At 42.6% G+C, this 24,804-nt stretch overlaps 2 protein-coding genes across 2 annotated transcripts; both read left to right on the top strand.

Moving 5' to 3' along the window:
- Nucleotides 1–1,229: 1,229 nt before the first annotated feature.
- Nucleotides 1,230–13,740, top strand: MED6 (mediator complex subunit 6). The gene is made up of 8 exons (XM_069784248.1): nt 1,230–1,383; nt 4,337–4,496; nt 5,513–5,604; nt 9,376–9,458; nt 10,158–10,266; nt 10,732–10,847; nt 11,631–11,658; nt 12,259–13,740. The coding sequence occupies exons 1-8, from the start codon at nt 1,362–1,364 to the stop codon at nt 12,387–12,389; spliced, it is 741 nt and encodes a 246-aa protein (XP_069640349.1). The 5' UTR covers nt 1,230–1,361; the 3' UTR covers nt 12,390–13,740.
- A 2,816-nt stretch (nt 13,741–16,556) lies between these two features.
- Nucleotides 16,557–21,676, top strand: LOC104317516 (disintegrin and metalloproteinase domain-containing protein 20-like). The gene is given in 2 exon segments (XM_009918378.2): nt 16,557–21,205; nt 21,207–21,676. Coding segments are annotated over 2 exon segments (2,481 nt in total). The 5' UTR covers nt 16,557–18,814; the 3' UTR covers nt 21,297–21,676.
- The last annotated feature ends 3,128 nt before the right edge of the window (nt 21,677–24,804 follow it).

The raw sequence follows: 24,804 nt of genomic DNA, 5'->3' as shown, positions 1-24,804 counted from the left end.
TTGTTACCTTGACATCTTTCAACTTCTGAAACATGTAAAGCAAGTGTTTTGTAGGCAGCTCTCCTTCACAGAAAAAACCCCCTCTATATCTGCAAGTCATATAGTGACTCTAACATATTGAACAAGACAGAACCCTGGGGGGAAAGAAAAAAAGAGTATGTGGTTATGCAATTAAAGTCCATCTCCTAATGCATTGGTTCGGGAGGACTGAATAAAGAGCAAATAAGCCGCATCAGCTCTGGTTTGTCATAACTTTTTGATTGTTCTCGTACAATAATAATATCCCTTTCCTGTACTTTATACACACTATACACATCTCTAACGGGAGGGGAAGAGCTTCCATCACCAGTTAGCACCCCGCCGTGCCATCAGCGAGGGGATGACCTCCAGGCTCACTTCACAGACCCTGCTGCTCCCAGCGAGGGAACGGCTGATCTCGGCAGATCTCCGCAACGGCTCGAGTGAGACAGGCATGGGGAGCTACGCTAGTGGGATGTGGGGGTATTGGGTGCTCTGTGCAGCAGATTGGTAGATTGCGGTTGTCAGCCTAGATAAAAACCTTGTTAATCTTCAGGTATGTATATTCCTCCACCCACCAAATGTTGTTCTTCACCCTGTAAATGACCGGTGATATCACTTAAGAGTCAAAATGCCCAAGGACCAATCCTCAGGACAGGAACCATGCAGTGTTCTGAAGGTGTGATCTTAAACATCCCGTATTATTCCCACAGGGCAATCTAAATCAGGGCTACCCCAACCAGGACGGTGTGATGCTCAGCAGGAACCTGCAGCCCGCATCTCTTTCCCTTTGAAAGTGACTGGCAATCACCAGAGGGCCAAGATGAGGTGAAAACAATTGTAACGCCTGTATCTCTGTTTTTAAACAAACAGCTCAGAATTAGCATTAAAAATGCACTTAGTTTTGTCACCGATGCTGTCATTCTGGTTATGCATCACTCCTGGGTGAAGAGCAGGTCACCTTGCGAGTCTGGTGGGAGGCCGGGGCAGCACAGCCCTTTGCTTCACGCTTGTGTTTCCCCGGCCAGCGACTGCGTGTGGGGACGAGGGACGTTCTCCCATGCCATGCCATGCCATGCCATGCCATGCCATGCCATGCCATCCCACCCCATCCCACCCCATCCCATCCCATGGCCCGGCAGGGCTGCCCGAGGACCGCCTTCACCCTGCCTGGCCCCGCCCCTCCGCCGGAGGCCCCGCCCCCGCCCGCCCCGCCCCGCCGGGCGTGGCGCCGCTCTCGTCTCCCGTCTCGGTTGCCGGCGCCGCTCTACCCCGCTTCCTGTCCTCGCCGCCTCCCGCCCCCCGCCCCGTCAGGGCGCCGGGCGGAAGTGCGCGGCGCGGCCATGGCGGCGGTGGATATCCGAGGTAGGGCCGGGGCGTGTGTGGGCGCTCGGGGCTCCTCGCTGGCGGCCCTGACGGGCGGGTTGCGCTTCCCGCGGCTCCGGGCCTTGCCGGGGGCCGCCTCCGTGTTGGGTCGTGGGGTCTGCCCACCGCCTTGGGCTCGGCTCTGCCGGCGGGCGCGGAGGGGTGAGCTTCCCTGCGTGGGGCAGAGGGCGGCGGGCCTGGCTGCCCCGGGGCAGCGGCGGCTGGAGGAGGAGGTGGTTGTAATGGGCACCGTCCTGGCTGACTGGCCGGAGGTTGCTGTGCTAATAGTATTCGCTCCCAGGAGCGTCCAAGTTAGTGGAGGACGAGCTGTGGCCAAAGGTGGGAGTTTGATAGAGCTGCTTCCTTTATTAGCGCTCTGTAGGGGCAAGAGAACTCCTGCGTTTGTTTGTATTCGTTTGAAAAGAATGCACAAGGGAGTTTAGTAGTGTTGCTAATGCATCTGTGTCAGGAAAAGGGACTGGGAGGAAAAACTGTCCAAAAGGCAGTTTTCTCAGACATGAGGCAGGCTGGGAGGGTGTGTTCAGCGCCAGCTGGGAAAAACAAGCCTTCCTTCTGTACAACTCTGCCTTTTCAGGTGGAATAAGGAGGTCCTGGGGTGAGACAGTAACGTAGGGAACAGCTAAAAAAGAGAGTTTTAGCTCTCAAGTTTGGAGGAAGGTAGGAAACACTGGCATGTGTGGGACTTGCACCAGACCGAAGCAGTGAGTTAGGCTGGTAATCTTAACAGTGCTTCAGGTGGATGTGATCAGGCAAGCTGGCTGTTAGAAAAGCCAGAAAGCAAGCTGAAGTAACTGAGAACAAGAAAGTTTTGGGTGAGAATTCAGGGGTATGAATAGAATGAGGGAATGTTTTGAAGAAGAAGGGGTGATACTTGAATGAAGTATTAAAGGTTTACATTGTAAACAAAATACAGGTTAAATTACTGTGAAGAGTTTGAAGTTTGAGAGAGGAAGAGGGGCTTGAGAGGGCATGAGAAAAGAAATTATTTTTCTCCATAAGGGTGTCTGAATGGAATCACACCAAAAGCCTGTGTGATGGAGTCTCTGAGAATGACCAAGAACAGATATTTAAGGAAAGCTTGTGAGGGGTTAATTTTGGTAATGCCACAGAGGTTTTCTCCTGCTGGCTTTTCTCCCAAATTGTCTTGACATTTATGGCAGGTTGGCTGTATTGTCACAGGCACTTTACTTGTGCATCTGTGATGCATATTGCACAAAAATTGCTTTGAACAAGATGTCCTGTTTTTGAAAGGAACAGGGAAGCAGGAACGCCATCCTTTCTCATACCCAAAATAAACGGAAGCACTCACTTCTTAGTGGGAATAACAGACATGTCAGGTTTATGGTTGGTTTTGTTCTTCCTCCACTTTTTTTCCAAGAATAGTTTAAGAGAGCAGTCTTGCTAGTTACAAAGGCAATTACAAATATTGGCACTAAGCAGCTATGGATAATTGAGCCTCAGAGCCCAACTTTATATTCTGTTTTACGATATGTTTATCAGTCTATGTACAGCATTATAGCTATATGTGTATGAAGCTTGCCTGACATTCCTCTTGAGAAATGTAGTTATTGTTAATCATACAAGCAAGAAAAGTCTGTATTTGAAATGTAATATGAGAATTTATTATGGGAAGAACATGGCAAGCACTTAAGATTTTGGTGTTGTTGGGAAGGAAGACTTGTCTTTTGGTTTTGAAAGGCATTTAGGATAATCAGCACTACCACAGCTTAAGTGCTTAATAATGGGTCTTAGTGCTGTGTTTCTGAGATTTCCTTTTTTTACAGTGAGGAGAGAGAATAGTGTATATGAAATGACATGAATGCCTTGACTTCCCCCCCACCCCAAGTTCTATGAAAGAGGCTGGCAGTTCTGAGATTAATGAGGCAAAATGATTTACACATGACTATTTATGCTACATTTTTCCTGGTTTGCTGGGCAGCTAGTGTTACTTTATTAACTGTTCCTCAGTGAAACTGCTAGTAGTGTATGAGCTGGCATTTTTGGAACTGATCCAGTCATCCTTGAGCATGCAGAGTTGTTGCAGAAGTAAAATATTCACGGTGGAATGATAAATGGGAGTTCTGGGTATGTATATAATGCATGAACGTAAGGGAATGGTTCCTGTGCGAAGGGAATTTCAGTTCTTCATTCAGTCTTCAATGACTTCTCATCACTTATGTTTTTTAATTCTAAACAATGCATGCCTTTGTTTCCTGCGTTCTTGTGTCTTGGAAATTTTATTTGCTGCTGCTGCAATTTAAAATGGATGAATTTCAGGGTGCTTTGCAAGGTGCCTCATGGATCTTCAACGTTAGCAGATTCGTTGACTGTGGAACCAATTGTTGACATTGGTTTCTTTGGTCTGCTTGAGGAACATAATTTTGCTGCAGTGTGATAATAAAATCCGTCCCCCCTGCCCCGTAACTGATTCTAACTTACTTTAGTAAATTCAACTTACCAGAGACCTAGCTTTCAAAAGGAACCGTGCTTTGGATTGTCTTTCTACTCACCTAATGCTGTGGTTCTTAAAATAAACTATATAATACTACTGAGTAGATTTAGTATGATAATATTATATACAGTATCAGAGCTAATTAACTCCCACCAACACAGCACGCACGCACACGTGCACGCAGACCCTGCTTACATTCTTGAGACATAAAGGTATACCAGCAGCTGGTGGTCAAGGAAAGTGCAATAATAAAAAAAGGCTGGATTTCTATTATGTACGTGTAACAGAACTGCAGAAGGTGGAAGGATATGAATTATTATTTGAACTCTATGAAGCGCATTTTCAATTAGAACTGGTTTGTGTGAGACTGTGTTCCACCTCCTTCTCCTGCTATAATCATTAACTGGTGGCAATTTACTCTTGGAAGTATTTGTAGTGTTTCTGGCTGCTTTGGTACTCAGTGTAGATTTCTCTTCCCAGATAATCTCTTGGGAATTTCCTGGGTTGACAGCTCTTGGATTCCAATATTAAACAATGGGAGCGTGTTGGACTATTTCTCAGAGCGAAGTAACCCATTCTATGACCGAACATGTAACAATGAAGTTGTCAAAATGCAGCGGATGACCTTGGACCATTTGAAGTAAGTTGTAATTTGGAACTGCTTCTTGTGCAGTGTCCTTTGTCCCTCCATCCAGAGGCTTTGATGGTTGAATGGAAGCATGCTGGAAACCTTCTGTTCTGTGGTTTTTAGTCCCACCACTTGCCAGGGAGCCCAGCTTTTTCTGTATTTGGATGTCTTCTACTTCCTCTTACGCCATTTCAAGGAGGTGTTAAGCATGACTGATTCTATGTGTGTTCTGAGATTCCAGTAAATTGCCTTTCAGATATTTCTCTGAATTAGAAAAGATGTCTTCTCTCATCCTCTCAGCTCAACACAACTTGAGTAATGGTAATGTAGTTGAATGTTTTTCTATGGTGAATAGGGTTTATGTTAGGGGATGCTTTGAGTTTTTCTTTCTGTATCCTGCTGGCTATGTGCCATAATTAGTACATAGTTCCTCCAAAGAGCTGGCTTTTAGTATGGATAATAAAAGTAGTGAGTGTTGTAAATAAACTGATCACAGATGGTTGTGTAATGACATTGCAGCATGCAGAAGTTTAACTTTCTTTGCAGTTCCCCATCTGCTACACTGAGCACAAGTGAGATGTTTGAGGACTATTTAAAGACTCCACAATATGATAGGGATTGTGCAAGCTGAGCTAAAAGTTCATTGGTGAAGTCGCTTGTGCTCAGATGTGGTTGCAGAGGGGCTTTCACATCAGACACACAGATGGTCACATCATACACTGGTCCTTTGTTTCTGAGTTTAAAAGACATCTCTATGATGATAGATTGTTATCCTTCTTGCTATTTATTTGTTTGCTAACATATTCTACTGAGATGTTGTGTCAGGTTGTTGTGGCTCCCTTTATATATGAAGCTAGATTTTTATAGCTAGCCCAGGAAATCCTATGCCTTTATTTACTGCCCGTTACAAAGAAGAGCTTCCAAAGCATCAGAACTTCATCCTTTTACTTCCAGGCCTTTTGGTAGCTCTAGACATCCTACAGATTTTACTTTGAGGAAGATACTTATTCTGGTTGCTTTTTTTTCAGCCAAATGGTTGGAGTGGAGTACATCCTTCTTCATGCACAAGAGCCCATTCTCTTCATTATCCGAAAGCAGCAAAGGCAATCTCCAGCACAAGGTAAGGTCACTCAGTTCATGTCACTGTTGAGAAGGCCGATTGGTTAGCCCCTTTTATCTGTTCCTAATTTGTTTAAGCACTTCTGGTTCCCCTTTTATGTCTATCTTAAGCCTAAATAAAAGGGTATGAGGCTTTGTGGTGGGGTGGAGATATTTTGTCTAGCAGAGTGACCTCTAGTGTGCTAATAGCAGGGATTGCCATCTTGTGGTGAAATGTGAAGAGTACAATGAGAAAGTGCTGCCCTATCATATACTTTGCCATGGGAAATTGATAATAGCATTCATGCCATGTTATATTTATCTGTTAGGCTATGCAAGAGTATTCGTTTTAATTATTTGAATATAAGGCTAATGATATCCTTGCTTGGGACTGATGAGCTTAGTTTAATTTGACCTAATCATCTGAAGTGGCTAGTATGCGATTTATTTATTTATTTTGGAGAACCATGATTTCCATTAGTTAGGGAGAGGGATCATTCATGCTTTTGTTTGTGTCATGTCGCTGTCTTATTCTGCACTATTTCCACCTTCAACTGCGGATTGGTTATACTCCTGAGTAGGATCTTCTGAGTAGAAGACGATGACCCATGTGAAAAATGACCATGAGATACTGCAAATGCTGCTTGTGTTGGTTATTCCTGTGAGAACTGAGTATTTTGGCATTGTGAGGGAATCTTGTAACAGCAGCACCACTGTTTCTTACCGTGTCACTGATGACCTTTTCAAGTTTTAAATGAAATACCTTAGCTCTTTTTCCATTTGCATGCAACTGGCTTCATTGTTCCTTTTTAACCTTAAATTTGTTTGGGTGTGTGTGATTAATTAAAAAAGTAGCCACATTTCAATAGTTATTGGACTGACTTCTGTGTTTACTGCCTGTATATGTAAAATAATTCAGGTTATTTCAGAGTAAGCTTTATAGAAAAGAAAGGCAGGGTTAATGCTAGTTATTTCTTAACTTTTTTTTTTAGTGAATTAGGCTCTGCATATGCATTTTAGTGTTGTATAGGAGTTTGCTTTGTCTAGCAGTGCTGCTTATTTGCTTGTATCAAGTAATGGCATCTTTATATTGCAGTTCCATACTGAAAAAGAACATATATGATTCCTTCTTTAATAGATTTTTTGAGTTGTTTCTTTATTAAAGGTTTTGAATTTAGCTTTCAAAAGACGAATATGGAAATAACATGCAGCCCTTAATTTCCTGCTTTGACACTTTTTAGATTGAGAGTAGAGTTGGGACTTCCACAATATATGTGTTCAGACTTCTGCAGTAGGGCAAATACATATTTGGTGGAACTTAACTGGGATTTGTTTGGTAATATTTTTCCCATAAACTGTAAAGTTTATGCTAGGTACCTTGATTGAGTCACATAGTTCTGTGGAATAATTACTGGAGGTGACTTAGAAATTAAACCTATATTAAAGGTATGGCATTGTTCACACATTAAGGAAGGGTATAACATTGAAGAAGCTTTCAGGGTTGAATGCAACTGGTATGCAAGGAATCCATTCCACAGTGGTTCCCTAGACAATGTTGCCTGCAAAACGGCACAGAGGTTGGAGTGGAGCGAAGACTCTGTGGCCAGGCTTTGTGAATCACTGCAGAGATAGGAACTTCATGGTATTATGGTACTGATAAGCTGCATATTTGCCACCCTGGGCCAATAGTTTGTTATATTTTGACAAAATGCTGTCCTTTGTGCAAACGTTGCTCATTATAATGTCATTATAATAGCAAAACACACCTCCAGCCCACAGACTACCTGCCTTCAAAGTGGGACCACCCCTCACTGAGCCTGTGCTCTGAATTTTTGTTAAACTATACCTTTAAAGGCAAAGCGAGAGAATTTTATACCAATCATAATAAAGGTATGTATGACTAGAGTCACTCAAGCTCCACCTTGAAGGTAAAGAATTGTATAAAAATGGCCTAAGAAAGGGGGAGTGTTGGGGAGGGCATCATCGAAAACAAGTCAGGGAAGACACTGTCACAGACTACCTCTGACTCCTGGGGTCAGTCAAGGAGCTGAGCCTCTCTTGCCCCCCATAAGGGCGCCTTTGGGTAAGATCCAGACTATACTGAGCGATTACTTGGAAAACTTAGAAATCTCTCTCTATAAGAGTCGCTCTTCTGATTTTGCACACTGTATTATTCTCAATGTTTGCACGTGCTTTTGCAGACAGTGTATGTATCACCGGCAATCCATAAGAACCTGTATTTCTGTTGCTTTAAACTGCACTATTCATTAAGCTAGCTGTAGAAGTTTCTCATTGGGTGCCGCCAAATTCTCTAAGTCTGGCTGCGTGTGTCCATGGAGTGTGACTAAGCTGAAAGTGAAAGTGCAGTGCGCTATTAGGGCATCCATAATAGTGAGAGTTCAATAAGTTGAACACGACTGGACTAATAGTGCCAAATTGGATATCACTCAGAATCTAAACCTAGCCACCCTCAGCCCCTCTGATATCTGAGGATAAACTGGAACGCAAGGGGGTTTATTTTCTGCCAAATTACTTTATCCTTCATGCGACAAGTTCCCTAGCTCAAATGTTACCTGTGTGTTTCATTCTATCATGGTACAAACATTAGTGTATTTGAGACGCGAGAATGGGGATGGAAAACTAAAATTTAATGATTTCACAGCTAGTGTTGAGTACTCAGAACTGGTGCAGGCCTGCCTTATGACTTCTGTGTGCTTTTTTTTTTTAAAAAAGTATACTTGTATTTTAACTTCTTTAAGCCAAGTTTTTTTGCCTGTTTGAAGTGATTTTGGAAAAAAATCTTTAGATCAAATGATTAGGGAGAGTTACCTGTCTAGGAAGGCAGGCTGCTCTAGTACAGAGCTGTGAGACAGTAAAGCTGCTGTTCTATGTCTTGCTCCACTTCTAAGGAAATGCTGAGAATCCTCTTTCTTTTGAGGAGAAGTGGGGACTGGCTGTAATATGGACCCAGCTGTCTTGGTCTGTTTATTTAGGCAGGTGTCCAAGCTTCATAAAATGCAAGTACTGGATGAATTGGGTCCTGTCAGTAAAAAGGTTCAGACAGAATGTGCTAATGCAGATGGAGGAACTGGAACAAATGTGTGCGCAGGTAAGATCCTTAGGAATGTGAAGCTGATAGCACCGCTGTGGTTCCTCAATTGAAGAATCTTTGGCAGGGTATTATGGAGGCAATTGTGATGTTCCCCTGCATTGCAGGTCTAATGAATGACAATTTTTGATCGGTCAGTAGAGGTTCCAAATCTGATTTAACAAATGCCTTTGGAAGATAGTCTTTTTTTGGCAGAATGTTATTAATTTAGAAAGGCGTGCTCTGTGTGTGCTTAGCTGCCCGTGGGTCTGGGAAATCTAGCTAAGAGGACTGTACAAGTTGGAGAAAGCTGAGGCCGGAAGAATGAGATCTTGCGTTGTTGTGGGTTTCTACCAGTAGCAAAAGCAAGTGGAACTACTTCCAGTGCAGTTCACTTGACTCCTCTTGTGTAGCTCTGAAAACCCCAACTCTTGTAAGGTCAATTATTTGTTTGCAGTAGGACAGGACTTAAAGCTGATGCTTTTCTATCTGTAAAGCAGACCTTGTGGTTTTTTTTCCCCTTATCAGTCTGTGGCTAAGGTTCAAATAAAGCACCTTGAAGGAAAAGGTTAAAAAGAGAAAATTTGGTGATGAGGTAAATATTACAATTTCTGCTGTTACTACTGATATTCAGTAACAAATACACGGTCTTCAGCCAGAGCTTTAAATTGATCCTGCCTTTTTTTTTTTCTTTTCTCCCCACAGTTATCCCATTGGCTGACTACTATATTATTGCTGGAGTGATTTATCAGGCACCTGACTTAGGGTCTGTCATTAACTCCAGAGTTGTAAGTGTTCTGTGCATTTGATGTATACCGGTTTGTATTGCTTTTACTTTTGGTTCCTCCCCAGGCTCTTAAAATCCCTCCTTCACTGTTTTGAGGAAAGATCTTGTGTGGTATACAGTAACTTAAAACAAACCCCACTAGTTAATATGGCCTGCGTCCCACATGGAAATGAAAGATCCTGGGAGAGTGCAGTATGGTCCAAAAAGCAGGATACATCGTTTAAGGATGAAGGATCAGAATAGCTGAACCTACACAATTGGGAGAGCAGCATGAGGTTCGAAAAATCAAAAGAAAAATTACATGACAAATACATATGAAATAATAAGTAAATATTCAGTGAAGCTTGCTTTGGAATGTTAATGTTAAGGTAATGTAATATTTCTCTTTAAATGAGGCTTATGTTTTTAAGTTGATGTGGAATTTCTTTTAATTGGATTCTCGGGTTTTTTATTTCTTCTGTTCTAGTACAGTACTGCTTTTGCAAGCTTTTCTCTGTCAATTTAGAAAAGCACTTCAGAAAAGGTCTTGTAAGAGCGTGTTAAAGAGATTACATTCTTGGTCCAAAACTAGATGTCTCAAGTTCCCTTCCCAGAACAAAAATTAATATAGAATACTAATTTTAAAATTCCTGCTTTCTAAAATTTATACAGTATTTTCTCCTTAAATTCTGAATACTGCCTTATGTTCTTGTTCTGAAAGCTCACTGCAGTGCATGGAATTCAGTCTGCTTTTGAAGAAGCTATGTCCTACTGTCGCTATCACCCATCCAAGGGCTACTGGTGGCATTTCAAAGATCAAGAAGAACGAGGTATGATTCCTAGTTGCTCCTGCGTGCTTTGGGAAGGGGGAGGTAATGTAGGGAAAAGCTTGAGGCAGTGCACGGTGATGGTGTAGAGATGAGGTTAAGTGTCTGTCTGTCTGAAGGGTAAGTTAGTGCTCCCTATCAGGTGGAAGGAATCTTGCTCTTCTGTGCTGGTGGGGATGAACACCGAGGCATGGGTGGGAGATGAAAATGGTGAGCTGTGTGTCAACAAAGTGGGCAACTCTTTAACCCACTGGAGACCCAAGTACATTTCCAGAAGCCAAACCAGTTTGTCAGAAGGTAAGAGTTGTCCTTAATCTGTCTTCCACAAAAAAAAATCCACCTGACATCAAAGGAAAAATGTAGGTGAAGTTTTGAGAAGAGACAAATACCAACTTGTCATGCAACAAAGAGCTGTTGAGAGAATAGAACTTCTAATACATCTTTCTCTTACGTTTCTGTGACTTGCAGAGAAAGCTAAACCAAAAGCCAAGAAGAAAGAAGAACCAAGTTCTATTTTCCAAAGGCAACGGGTAGATGCTTTGCTTTTAGACCTAAGACAAAAGTTTCCACCTAAATTTGTTCAGGTATGGCACTTATAAGCTGTAGTATTACTGTAATTTACTTAGAACTTAAGGCAGTCATAAGTACTTGCACTTCAGTACATAAGTACTTCAGCTGAAACTGAATGGGGATTTTGTGTTCATTCTGCAATGATAACATGGATTAGACAATAAATTTGAAATGGAAGGCTCTGATTGGAGTGTAGGATTCCCCTTTGTAATTCCAGGAGTCATTAAGACCTTGGCTAAACTATGAGGGCGAATTTTATTATACAAATGCCATATCTAATCACAGAAGGTCAGTTCTTGTCAGCTATTGGATTTTGCTGCTGCTTCCAGTTTCCTGCTTTGTGAGCTCAATCAAGCCACCACAGCTATTTTGTTTTAGTTACTCCATTGTTCTGGAGGCTCATTAATTAGCGTGGAAATTATTGGCATTCTCTGAAGCTGTTATGATTACCTGTGATCTTCTCTAGTAGCCATTTGTTCCACCAGGTATTCTGCTTGGGAGCAAAGGAAATTATGTTTATAGCATCTCACAAAACTGTTTACCCCTCAGATGTGGGAGAGACTGGCTAACTGCGTATTTTTTGCTTTAGTGCTTTTCAGTTGCCAAAGGAAAAACTGGATGTTATAAAATGTTAATTGGATTTTAAAATGTATATAGTGATCCCTTCTACCCTCAACTCTTATACATAAGAGTGTATTGGTTGGTTTATATTCCTAAATGAATAGTAGGAAGGGTTAAGAATTATGACTTTGGTACCACTGATATGTTGTTTTATTTTTTTGCTTCTTCCCCCACAGCAAAAGCCTGGAGAAAAGCCTATCCCAGGTAAAACACTATTATTCTCACAAGACTTAAAAAATAGGCTTTATATAGCAGTGTCTTCCAGTTGCCATATAAGCTCCTTGCTGCTGCTGCTGAGGTGGTTAGGAATTCTGGCATTGCCTAATTGTGCAAAGTGCTAGGTAAGAGCAAAGTACTAGATAAGAGTTCTTTGTGACAGCCAGGATGAAATTGAAAAAAATGTGTATTCTACTCCTGCCCTTTCTGTCTGTAAAACTGTATTGCCTAAAGGTCCAAATACAGGAAATGGTCTTTGAAAGCAGGAGGAGGGTGAAAGAGTGAATGAGGGAACAGTTTAGTCAGTCCAGCATCTTAGTGATTTTGCAGGGTGCTACAAGCTCAAGAAAGCATGTGAAGGCTTTGAGTTGATTGTAAGCAACCTCAAAACAGGAGAAGCATGAACTGTATCTCTTCAATCTGTTCCACTCTTTAATCCCTATAGGTATGAGTTTAGTCCTTGCTTATTCTTATATCTTTGAAATGAATTTTGCCCCTTTGACATCAACAATATTTTCTGAGTACTGTGAATAGTATTTTAGGAATAAAAATTGGAGGTTTAACTTTCTTTTGCTGTTACTTCTTAAGTGGATCAAATCAAGAAGGAACCAGAACCAGCCCCTGAAGCTGTCAAGCCAGAGGAAAAAGAGACTGTAAAGAATGCTCAGCAGAGTGCTGGCGCTAAAGGACCACCTGAAAAACGGATGAGACTGCAGTGAAGGGAGAAGTTGTTACACATCTGGATTAGTCAGTACCTGGAAAACAGGAGATTCTTGCTCCCCTTTCTTTATATTTAAGCTCTTCCACTGAGACTGACACTTCAGGGACTGAAGTCCCTGTAAGAGCTTTTTCTGTAGAAACCTGTCACACAAATGTTAATGTCAGGATGTGAGCTGCCTCAAAGAAGGTGTTCTCAGTGTTCATCTTATTTTGAATGTTGGCTTCTGAGAATGGTTTTTATATGGACATATTTTGCAGCCTCCTGAAATCTTTAAAAACTCTTGCATCCCTTGTGTCTTGGTTTCATATGTAAAAAGAAAAAACTTTTATCTATTAAAAAAAAAAAAGTAACCTGAATTTTTGGCAAATGAAACTCCTGGCTGCTGGAATGCCTTTCTTAAATGCTTACTTTGTTAGTAGCAAATATGCCATATGTGCTGGCAGCATTTTTTTTGCTTGGATATTGGAATATATTTTGTGCTATTTTGAGGAAGAAACATTCAACTAAGGGATTTAGGCTGCCTGCTAGAAAGTGCTGTGCCTTTAGTATGCTTGCAATACAGATAAAAGATTTGATAACTGGAGGCTCAAATCCATCTAATTAGATGTCAAACTGCTCTCAGTCTCTAAGTGTTCTTGAGCACTTATTTTACTTAATGGCTAAGCTGGTCTTTCATTACAAAAGCTAGTGTTCTGTGAGAGAGATTTATGATGACGTAAAACAGGCTAAAATGTCTTGCTGTTGCACACTCAGTGAAGCTGTTTATATTTCTCCTTTTTTCACTGTAGCTGAAATATATCAATTACATCTCTTCCTCTGTGCTTCTAGCACTTTCTTGCTGCATCTGATCACCTTGATTAGTCTTCTGCCTTTTAGACCTTGGGAGGTAGGGCAGTGGAAGAGAAACATCACTGACGCTATACAAAACTGTACACTTTGCTGTTTAAGCATGTTGCTTACACAAACTCCGTGTCGTCCGTCCGTCCCCCCCCCCCCCGAAAAATTAGAAGTCATCCATGGCAAAGAAATGACTGTTGGTTTTGTTTCTTTCATTGAAGTAATGGAGCAATTCTTGAAATAGCTTGCTTTCTTTTCACAACTGTTACCTGTGTTCTTGTAAACTGTAGTAAGCAAGAAAAAGGTCTGTACATAGTAAACAAAACGTAGATAGGAAGGAAGACTGAGATATGCTTAGACAGCTGTGTCAAATTTATTTTGAGGTTATAAGAGACTCTTTCTGTTTCAGTAATGTAATAAATAGCTCTGGGTAGCTATTGAATGATGGAAAGACCCATGTAATTTTTGTCCTGTAATCCAAAACTGTAATGCTAAAGATGTAGATAAGCCAAGTTTGCTGTTGATGCAGATACAGACCTAAAATTCATATATTGGTGTACTTAAGTGTGTATTAGCTTTATTTCATACCATGTGGGTCAAGTTTGAACAGCTGTTTCTCCAAATGTTGATAGAAGTACATAATAAGCTAGTGTGAACTCTTAAATCATGTGAAGATATAGAAAGCAGTTATTCTGGAATGCTCAAAACAAGACAGAGCTAATTATTCAGCATTGAATAATTACCAGGTAGTGCGAATACACTTAGCACAAAAGGGTGTAGATTCTTTCTTATATTAAAGAAATTCCTCTGAAAGCAAGGAGCTCAAGAAGCACCAAAGCAATTGTCTCATCCACCCCCATGATGGAAAGGGGGATCTCCAGAAATGAGGCATGAGTGGTGAGAAATCTCAAGAGTCCTTGCTGGGTTTTTGATATTCAGAATAAAGTCCTTGGAAATGGCCATTAAAGGAGCTGAATTTCTCTGTAGTTACTCATATTACTAAGAACCTATATGTCATTTGGAAAAACTTAAGCAAGAAAGATGACTAGACTGCACTGTAATGAAGATCTAGGGTGTTTTGGGTTTTCTTTTTCTGAGAGAGAAAAATTAACTACTTGTTAAATCTTTCCTTTGTGTACATTACTAGCAGAAGAAAGATACCTTGCTTATTGGTGAAGGCCCATACAGCTGTGGTCAAAAATAGATGCTAGAACATATAGTATGAGTGAAGTATTCTGTCAGTCACTGGATTTCATCTGAAATAAAGTGTGTTGTACAGCTCAATGGCTGAAAAGAATTCTCCTAAAATAGAAGGGTTTGAAGAAGGGCAATGAAATGACCAGGAGAAAGTTTCTCCTGTGAAGTCACTGGGAGGACCAAGGCTTTAGTTCCTTAGGAAAGAAGAGACAAATATTGAGTCTATAAAACTGAGTACTGTGAAGCAAGTAGGAGAGTAGAGAACTCTTTTTCTGTCTTGTAGTACAAGAATAGAGGGACAAGTTAATGAAGCTGAATTGGAGTTACATTTAGACTGAATCTTTATATTCCATACTCAGAATTTGAGCTGATTCAGAGATCAGGGTGGAACTTGGAGGGGCTGACTGTCCTCATGTCTGCATCTCTTACCAGCCTTTTTGCTTTCTGCAGAAATGTCTGGTATTGGCTGGTGTCAGAGGGCATTAAAAAGGATGGACTTCTGATCTGATCCCATCTGAGTTCAAGTGCCAGCATCTAAGCTATTGAGAGGATAGCAAATGGCTTCTATGCATGAAACAATACGTTTGAATGTGATAAGCCTCTTCCAGGGGAATGATCTTTTCCTGAGAGAATTATATTATAAAGCAGTAAGGGATGTTACCAATGAGTGTCAATTTCTTAGCTGTCCTTCAATTTTGAAGGTTTGCTGTATGAGGGACTGAAATATCTTCTGATCTTGTTACTTGCTGACAAGATATTCTAAAATAATTTTATCAGTTAAGTGAGCTTTGATATTTACTCAAGTGACATTATTTCAGATATTACTGTTAAACTCCAAGTAATTTACTGTCAAAAAGCTGTTAAGCAGCTATCTTCTAGTCAGTAATGTTTTTCAGTGTATGAGAATCTAAGCCTTTTCTTTCTGGTATTTATACACTGTCTCTTGGTTTGGAGCCTAAGCGCCGAAGTCCAAAGTCCTTCCGAGGACCTTCAGTATTTGTAAAGCTTATAGATGAAAGGGAAATAAGCATGCAGTTCTGAAGTTTGCCCTGTGTGTCACTTTTCTTTTGCATAAAGGAGAGATTTGGTTGTACAGGAGAGCTATCTCTATTTTTTGCTCTTAAATAGTAACCATTCAGAATTCAAAAGGGCTTTTCTTGGCCTAAATCATGGGGTATCAGGAGCTAAAAATGATGTAGAACTCTAATGGAAACATTCTCCTGAGAGCCTGAAGATACATGTAAATGTTTGTATGCATGTGAACAGATATGCATACATGTATATACATGTGCATATATATATACATACATGCAAAAAGATTGTAGGAAGAGGGGCAGTCTAGCTACCTCAATTCACAGTGTAAAGCTATAATGGTGTCTCGGATGCAGCAGAAATACTGTCTTTTTCAACTTTTCACTAAGTAAGGTCTGACCAGGCTATGTGTTATTCTCGCCCATTCCTCTTAGCCGCTCTGTTCCCATACTTTGTATTTTGGTAACCTTTTCCTAGCAAAGAGAGTTAGATGCCACTTGGACAGTCAGTACGTGTCGTTTGCCAAAGCAAGCTGTACTTGGTACAAGGTTAGAAGGGTATAGGCAGTAGGAAGGATAAGGCAAAGGGGAGAGATTAGCTTTATTTTGAGACATGGAGGTTCCCCTGTGAGAAAAATGGTAAAGATATGTTATGCAAATAGATCATGGCTTCACTGACCAACAGATGGCTTCTGAACAAAAGCTAATGTGATATGCTTTTTCAGGTTTTTTTCAGTATTTTTTCAATGGCAAAGCAAATGATGCTAACTAGGCGTTCAAGGTTCAAGACAGTTTTTCTTTTTTCTTGGAGAGGAAGGTGAATTTTTGATAAAGTGTTGCTTTGGTCTTGTAATCATGCACACAATGAACAAATGATCACCTATGTGACAAGTATCCTTCTGCAGCCTAACATGGATCATAGATGGATGGGTGGTGGGGAGAAATTTTCCCAGTGGGATGTGTTATGATGTATTATTGATCTCTCAACAATCAGAAGGCTTCATTTCTTTCTGCCAGGACAGTGGATTTCAACCTGTGGTCCACAAGGCTGCTGGGGTTTTGTGACCTGTTCCTAGAGACTCAACAGAAGGTAAGTGAGAAAAGTAAACCTCTTGCTGGTAGGATTCAATTCCACAGGAGCTGGCACCTTCACTGGAAATTTTAGGGGGCTACAAGGTCGAAAAAAATTTTAAAAACACTGACGAATCATGAGAAAGCCAGTTACACCTGCCAAACAGATGTTTCTGCAGTTGAAGTAGCTACAGATTGCCGTGATACATTTTTCCTGCTCTACTGTAAGGTCAGTCATTTTTTTCTTCCAACCTGTTCATTGTCATATAATGGGAATCTTTCCCTCCCTCCCCTTTGGTCTTTGCCTGATCAGAGTACAGAAGTGCAAGGCTCTTGTATCCTGAACACAACAGCGTCATCTCTTTTTATGTAACCTCGATGCTGAAGGGTTAGCTTAGGTGCTTAATGCAGCATTGCAAACTTATGTTGACACTTCCCCCCAAGAATAACCTGCCATGAGTTCAACAATGGAACCAGAGTACTTTCTAGTCCTAACTATATAGTTATGTTTATATTAAAAGAGAAAAAGTAGTAGGCAACTTCTGGGAGGGGGTAAGACATGTCTCTAGCAAGTTGGCAGAGTGATTTAGTAGGGCCTTTTCTCTAACTTGAGTGATCACACAGCAGAAGTATGCATTTAAAAATAGTGCTACAGAGACTGCACACAAAGATTATGTAACAGGATTTTTCTATTATAGTTATTGTGGTCTGAGTTATATTTATTTCAAAAGATGTAATCCACAGACCTGGATACTTGAAAAGTAGTGGACAATTATTCAACAGCTACCTGCACATAAAAAAACTTCACAGAAAATAGTTTCTATAATTTTAAAATTAAAAACAAAATAAATCAAAGGTCATAACATAGGTCATGAGTTTGTTCACTTCTAAGTAAAGCAGTAATAAATTTCAAACAATATACAATTATGGATATCTAGAAAAATCCTAAGAGAAGCAGGTGTCCTCCTGTTTTCATTCCTTTAATCTGGGATACTGTATTACAAGGTGTACGCTACTAATGCTGGCCACACTTGCAGTGAATGAGCAAGGTGCCAGTTCGCAGAATCTGAAGCCCCTTTGGACAACTGATGGTAAACTCCACAGCTGCTGGTTAGGCCTGCCATGTGCCGAGCTTAAGGTACCGGACCGCTCAACCCTGGGGCTTGAGGCGGCAGAGGGAGGCTCTGAGCACTCTGCCAGCTTCTCCTCTCGCTGCTCAGCCTCCTGAGGGGCAGTTTGAAATGTTAAGTGCCATGCTTGTGCCAGGGTGATGGTCAGCACCCAGAATTTGGTGCTGAAAGGTAGGATCCCGGAGATGGAGATGGGGTGGTGGGAGGGTGCACCTCCTGCAGCTGAGAAAGATAAGGGCCATAGCAGGTCGGACTTCATCCCAGGCATGCTTTCAGTGCTGAAAAGAAAGTTGTGAAGAGTTCCCGAAAGGTAACAGCTGTGGCTCTGTTGAATCCGAGCACTATGTGCCAAAAATCCAGTGTGCATAGCTGTGCTGCACAGGACATCCTATCTTACCACAATTCAGTTCAGCTTACAGTCTTATAGTTGTGTCTAGATGGAGCTAAAACGTGTTTAAAATGTGGCAGCCAAGTGGTAGATGTACCTGTAAGCGCTCTCTTCGCAGTGCTCTGGAAGGACAAACCTTTAGAAAGTCCGTGATGTGGGAAAACGGCTGCTGCATCAGTGATGTCTGTAATTAAGGCACATGGCTGTAGGTGTTTAGCAGCTGTGGCACACATAGGCTTTGCGCTTTTATACCTGGTGCTATTAGTTTGCTTCTATATTACGGAATATATATATATATATATCTCGGAAGTGAATTCCTCCCTGGTTCTACCTTTCTTTTTGGGGGAGGTGCGTGTGTGTGTGTATAGCTGGAGTAGCTGTAGTAAGGCACGTGCTAAGAAAGGGCACCAAGGAGTGCTGTGTCCTAGTAACCGGCTAGAAGACTAGTATTTCTGTACCTTTTCATTTCAGACCCTAACCTTTTCCAATGTTCTTTCGAGTGGAAATAGTCTGCTCCTGATCTCCACTCACAAATTATCCTTTAACAGAAGAAGCGAGCAAAGCAAAAGCCAGCCTTTGAGCTATTAAAACAGATTTTCCCCCCCTTGTGGACTAACCAAATGATCCCTTTGCTCAACACAAACGTCCGTGATGAGGAGCGTGAAGCTGAGCTGGGGCCCCTCCTCGCTATGTCCGCTCAGAAGGCGAAACGCCCGTTGATTCGAAAATCAAGACTATAAAAAGCTGGGAGCGCGCCTGTGGTAGGTGAATGTATTCGTTCCTCCCCACGAGAGCCTCCGTACGTGCTCAAAGAGGAGGAGAGGGACGTCTCGAGGCACCCTTGCCGCCTGCTGAGACGGACCCTCGGGCGGCAGGACGCCGTTGGGAAGGCGACGGGGGCGGCCGTGCTGCCCCTCCTCCCCGGCCGCGGCCCACCCCGCCTGCCGAGGGGCAGTTGGAGGCCTCGGGGTGGTTCCCCCCCCGGGGGTCAGGGCCCTTCCAGGCTCCATCCCCTCACAAAGCGGGGCGCGGGGCAGCGGCCATGGGGGCACTGCTGGGGCTGCTGGTGCTGCTGGGCCTGGCGGGGCGGCCGTCCGGGGAGCTGCGCGTCACCGCCACGTGGGTGACAGTCCCGCGGCAGTTGAGGCCCCGGGCCGACGCCAACCCCCTGGCCGTCTTCTACTGGCTGCAGCTGGAGGGGCGGCCGCGGGTGCTGCGCCTGCGGCCCAGGCGGGGTCTGGTCGCCCACCCCTTCACCTTGGTCACCTACGGCAAGGACGGGGCCCGCTGGGAGGAGCGCCCCTTCGTGCGGGACAACTGCTTCTACCAGGGCGAGGTGGAGGGGAGCCCCGGCTCTCTGGCGGCCCTCGGCACCTGCGGCAGGGGCCTCCGTGGCGTACTCTGGGTGGAGGATGGCACCTACGAGATCGAGCCCGTCCCCGACGATCCGGCCTTTCGGCACGTCCTCTACCGCGTGGAGGAGGCCAACGACACCGGGGGTCCCGCTTGCGGGCTGACCCCGGCGGAGCTGCAGCACCAGAAGGCTTTGCTGCCGTGGTTCAAGGCCCCCCGGGCGGCGGAGGAGGAGATGCTGAAGGACTGGTGGACGCACGTCAGGTACGTGAAGATGATAGTGGTCGTGGACAATGTCCGGTTTGTGAAGTCGGGCAGGAACGAATCTGAAGTCTTGAGGCAAGTCCTAGAAATCATCAACATTGGGGACTCTCTGTACGAACAGCTTTCTGTTCGGCTGTTTCTTGTGGGATTGGAGATCTGGACCAAAAGCAACCTGATAAACATTACTAACTCTGTCAACAAGGTGCTTGACAGCTTTAACAAATGGCGAAAGTCAAACCTGTCTCCACGGATGCGCCACGATACCGCTCACTTATTTGCATTTCAGAGCTTTGGAAGGAGCCTGGGATTGGCGTTTCTAGGGTCCATATGTGATAACCAGTGGTCATCAGCAGTTGTTTCCTTCACTGATAGGAAGTTGTCCTCGTTTATTACCACATTTGTCCATGAGCTGGGCCATACTCTTGGGATGCGCCATGATGAACGGGGCTGTAAATGCAGACGAAGGAGATGCTTTATGTACGAAAGCGATGTTGACACTGATGCATTCAGTGACTGCAGTTACAAAGACTACTTTGACCTGCTTGGGCGTGGCGCCGGCTGCCTTCGTCAACCACCGGCACCCGGCACTTTCTACACCATGAAGCGTGAATACTGTGGGAATAAGATAGCAGAAAGCGGAGAGCAATGTGACTGTGGTTCAGAATCAAACTGCGGAAAGGATCCTTGTTGTCATCCAAACTGTACATTTACTGCAGGTTCAGTCTGTGCTTCTGGAAGATGCTGCAAGAGCTGCCAAGTACTTCCAGCAGGAACGCTCTGCAGGGCAAGTACTGGTGACTGTGACCTGCCAGAGTATTGCAATGGGACTTCCCCTTGGTGCCCACTGGACGTGTACGTACAAGATGGAACCCTGTGCAAAGATGGTGCTTATTGCTATCAAGGAAAATGTTCTTCCCACAGTAAACAGTGCCAGCATCTCTTTGGCAAAAAAGCCAGGGCCGCTCCTTTAGATTGCTTCAAAGCAGTGAATACTCGAGGTGACCGGTTTGGGAATTGCGGTATTCGTAACAATATCCATTTTACAAAGTGCAGTATAGAGAATATCTTATGTGGTAGGATCCAATGTGAAAACATACACAAATTGCCTTTCTTGCAGAACCATGTAACGCTAGTCCAAACCCCTGTTGGAAATAAAAAGTGTTGGGGTCTTGACTATCACATAGGGATGCCGATAGCTGATGTGGGAGCTGTGGAAGATGGCACGCCATGTGGTAGCGATATGCTTTGTATCAACAGGACATGTACCAGTATATCGCTGCTGAACTACGACTGCAACGTGACAAAGTGTCATGACAGAGGAGTGTGTAACAATCGTAAGAACTGTCACTGCAGGTACGGCTGGGCTCCTCCGTATTGTGAATGGGAAGGACTTGGAGGTAGCATTGACAGTGGGCCCCCTCCAGCCACGGAGATTTTTCAGAGAGCAAAAATAGGAGTAACACTGCTTGGTCTTATTTTTCTCTGTATCCTTGGAGTAACCCTTACCATATGTTATAAACAGGAAATAGTGGGATGGCTTAGGAGCAAAAAGGCCCAATTCCACAGAAGAAGATAGCAGTTGTTTCAAATACTGGAAACACAAGCAGTTCCTAAAGAAGAACACCTGCTGCTGAGTCAAAATCCACCACGAAGCACTTGCTGAAGACCAACAAGCAGTAGCTTTGGATGCTCCTGGGGAAATCTCCCTTGAGCAGAGCCAGCTGATAACTCATCAAAATAATTCAACGTGTTCTGAATAGTTCTAATCTAATGTGATACCATTAAATGCAGAGTAAATGTTATCTTTGTTTATTTTAAGTTAATAAATGCAGGCAGTAAGGCATGCTGTTCCTTGCACCTCGAGCTCTTAAACTGAAGTAGTTAGGTAAACTGTAGGTATAGCTTTTATGCTTCATAGCAACAGTTTACAAATGTAAACTCTTTAAAACAGGTGTAAATAAATTACTCCTTCATCTAATGTTTTCTCCAGCTCAGGGAGAGAGATATTCATGAACATCTGGCTTCTGTCATTCATCAATAACCAAAGAGAAAAAATTGCTCTTGCAGTCTCTATTTAATTCACATCTGTGACACGCAAGCAGGCAAGAAACAGGTATTGCAGTGAGATGCAGGTGTCTGTGGCATAAGCCCTTGCAACTGTTTCCAGGGAGTAGCCCTTCAGGAGGGAGATAGATCATAGGGAACAGGGTCTTCATTTTGTGAGACGACAGAGAAGTATTATCCAGGTCACGCCAGTAAGCATTACACTTCTGAGCCATCAGATATACGTCAAGAGTGTAGTGACACCAGACCTGACATTTCACAAGAACAAGTTGTCTTTCTTTTCTGGAAACTTTCCCGTGCCTTGACTGCTGGGTTCTTTTGAGAACTGCTCTGTATTTTACTGTCTCTTAAGAGGAGCTGTCTGTGAGGTTGCACAAGTTAGCTGGATTTCTAAAATATTTGGAATTATTCTGCAAGTCTCCTCCACCCAGAATTCCTGCAATATTTGGTAGATGTTTTATCTAACTATCTTAGGGGGTTTCTCTTGGTTTACTTTGTGATTGCTTCTTAAGCTATCACTGAATAGGTCCTCACAGCTCTACGGAGTGCTACACAGAAGCATTGTATTTTTTATTTTTTAACAGATAAAATGTGTCTAACTTACGGAAAAAATATGGGGGATGTGGAAATACCATTCACAAAGTTTTATTTTTATTATTTATATTATAGCAGTGATTAGGTCTTTCAACCAGATCAGCATAAAGAGGAGTCTGTAGTCCAGATTTATGGTGAAAACTTTATTTTAAAGGACTGGTGTTTCTGGATTAAGGGCTATAATGCACTTGTCTGCTACCAAAAGAATTATTTGTATTTGGAAAGCAAAGACCACATTTTTAGCAAACATTCTATAAAGGCAGGATAAGTACCCCAACACTTGCACTGTTTGGGAGGAAATACGTTAGTGACTCTACAAATGATGACAGTAAACTCTTGTTGACTCCCTTGTATGATATTTATGTTTTTAGAATACACATTTTCCTGTACTTTTTTTTAACATGATTGTGTTCTGCATCCAAAAAGGGCTGGTTACATTATGATTGGATGTGAAATACAAAGGATGTGATTCACAGTTCTTCATGGCTTTTTGTCTAAAGCAAATGGGTCCTTAAATTGTTATCTATATTTGTTCTGGGGAAATGAGGTAACACATTGTTTGTTCAGCACGCTATGCTTATTGTCTTGATACAAAATGGATGGTTTTGATTAGATGAAGAAAACTTAATCCTGTGTTTATGTCAAAAGACAAGATAACTGCCCCTTCACTGACACCCTGAATTTACTCCTTATAACTAGAGACCTTTTTTGGGGGGGGGGGGGGGTTTACCTCAGAAATAACAATTCAGGTGTGGGAAACAAGGGATATGTGACAAAGGGGATGTGGATTAGGTGAAAGATAGAGATAAAAAGTAACACAAGCACTACACCCAGCACCCTCCAACTAGCTATGCACAACTTGCATAGTAAGGTACCTGGGCCTGGGGTAAGTAGTGGCAGACATACTGGTAAGTACTGGCAGACTTTTTGATACATAAACATCAGTGGCAGAAGTCTCAGGCTGCCACCTTGATGGCTGTTGTTGATTGATAGTATACCATAAATTGCCAAGTATAGATCTATGCTAAGACCAGAGAAAACACTTAGAGAGTCAGAGTTTTTATTTATGGACCTGCGTACTGAAGAAACAGAGGTGTAAACGCAAGCAGAATTTAGGCTAGAAAGCTTACTTGTAAATGCAGTTTTGGAAGAGACAAAGCAATAAGATGCTGTAGTTTCCGTTCTTCTCTGTGCTTAAAGATTGATCGAAAAAACCCCATGACTTAAGTGGGAGGAAGCTTTCAGCAAGCTTTGGACAGGAGTATTTCTGTATGCTTTTCTTCTCTTTCTGCTCAGGCCATATGAGCAAGACAAACATTCATTCCAACCTAGTCTATGTTTTATAAAATGTGTCAGCTCCCTCACTAAGGTTTTCTCCTTGAAAATATCGTTGTTTCTGATTTCACCATAGCAACAAATAACTTGATACTTCTGGTGGTTTGTTAAAAATGTCCCACTACTCTGTTGTGGTATGAAGGTGCAAGTCTAAGTTCAGTCCTAATCTTTCCGGTTCCCCCCCCCCTTTTTTTCCTCTTAGTTTTAATTGCCTTTTTTAATGTTTTAAATGGATGTGAGAACTTGGCCAATGTAGAAGTCACTTGAACATGGAAGCGGCCTGCAAATGCTGCTGCCCTGTCTCCCCAAAGATGTGGATCAGTCTAGTATGTGAAACAGTGTTAGAGGGAAGTGTCTGACTACGGAGACATATGAAATGGTCTGTGCCAGTGCAGCAAGTTATTAAGTCTTAGGCAGCTGTTAACATGTGGCGGGCCAGTAGCAGTGGGTGAAGCCTGGAACTGCCTAGGAGTAAGTTACAGCAATGATTTACCGATGTTTCTTGTCTGAAATCTCTTCCTGGCTAAATAAGACTTTTAAAAAAACCTCTTAATATTGCAGTTACCTCAGTTCAAGATAAAATCGTTCTTGTTCTAAGCCAAAACTGCCATCTCTGAAATACTGTTCCTTGGCAGCAGTTTTAATGTATGTATCTTCAAGGAGTTTGCCAAGTACTGTATTAGCAGAACCTGAGTTTGGAAGAAAAATAATTGATGGCCATTGCGCAAGTTTTGCTTTCCAGTGTTCTTAATCGTTGGCAAAAAATAAGTATAGATATCCAGGACAAGGTAACTGTGGGGACTGGACTGAAACAGGTGTGAAACTGAATGATGTGCTTAACAGTTTAAGAACTCCTCCCGTGATAGACAAGTCATGGTTTTGCTCGTCATTGCAGATGTAATTGGGCCTTGAATGCCTGTCTCCCATCTCTGAGGCGGGTGTTTAGCGCTAAACATGAATGTTGTAGCACTAAGGCATGTGGCACGCTCTTCCTCTAATCCAGAGATCCAGTACCCAGGCTGCCTCTCCCTATTAAATTCAGGAATCCAAAAGTGCAGGTAATCTTGGAATAAATGCAGTCAAAAACATTTGTCATCAGTGCTGTAACGAGGAACAAACAAATTGGTAGTGTAACACTGAAGACCAGAG

Source organism: Haliaeetus albicilla, chromosome 5, assembly GCF_947461875.1.
Source record: "Haliaeetus albicilla chromosome 5, bHalAlb1.1, whole genome shotgun sequence".
Taxonomy (NCBI): domain Eukaryota; kingdom Metazoa; phylum Chordata; class Aves; order Accipitriformes; family Accipitridae; genus Haliaeetus; species Haliaeetus albicilla.
The sequence above is the reverse complement of the archived record's forward strand: the minus strand, read 5'-3'. Positions and strand labels throughout refer to the sequence as shown.

Bases quoted from the DNA above. Each gene is read 5' to 3' on its own strand.
- MED6 (XM_069784248.1), top strand. From the start codon at position 1,362: ATGGCGGCGGTGGATATCCGAG. The intron at 1,384-4,336 runs GTAGGGCCGGGG...TTCTCTTCCCAG, and splicing joins GGCGGCGGTGGATATCCGAG to ATAATCTCTTGGGAATTTCC. The intron at 10,267-10,731 runs GTATGATTCCTA...TGTGACTTGCAG, and splicing joins CAAAGATCAAGAAGAACGAG to AGAAAGCTAAACCAAAAGCC.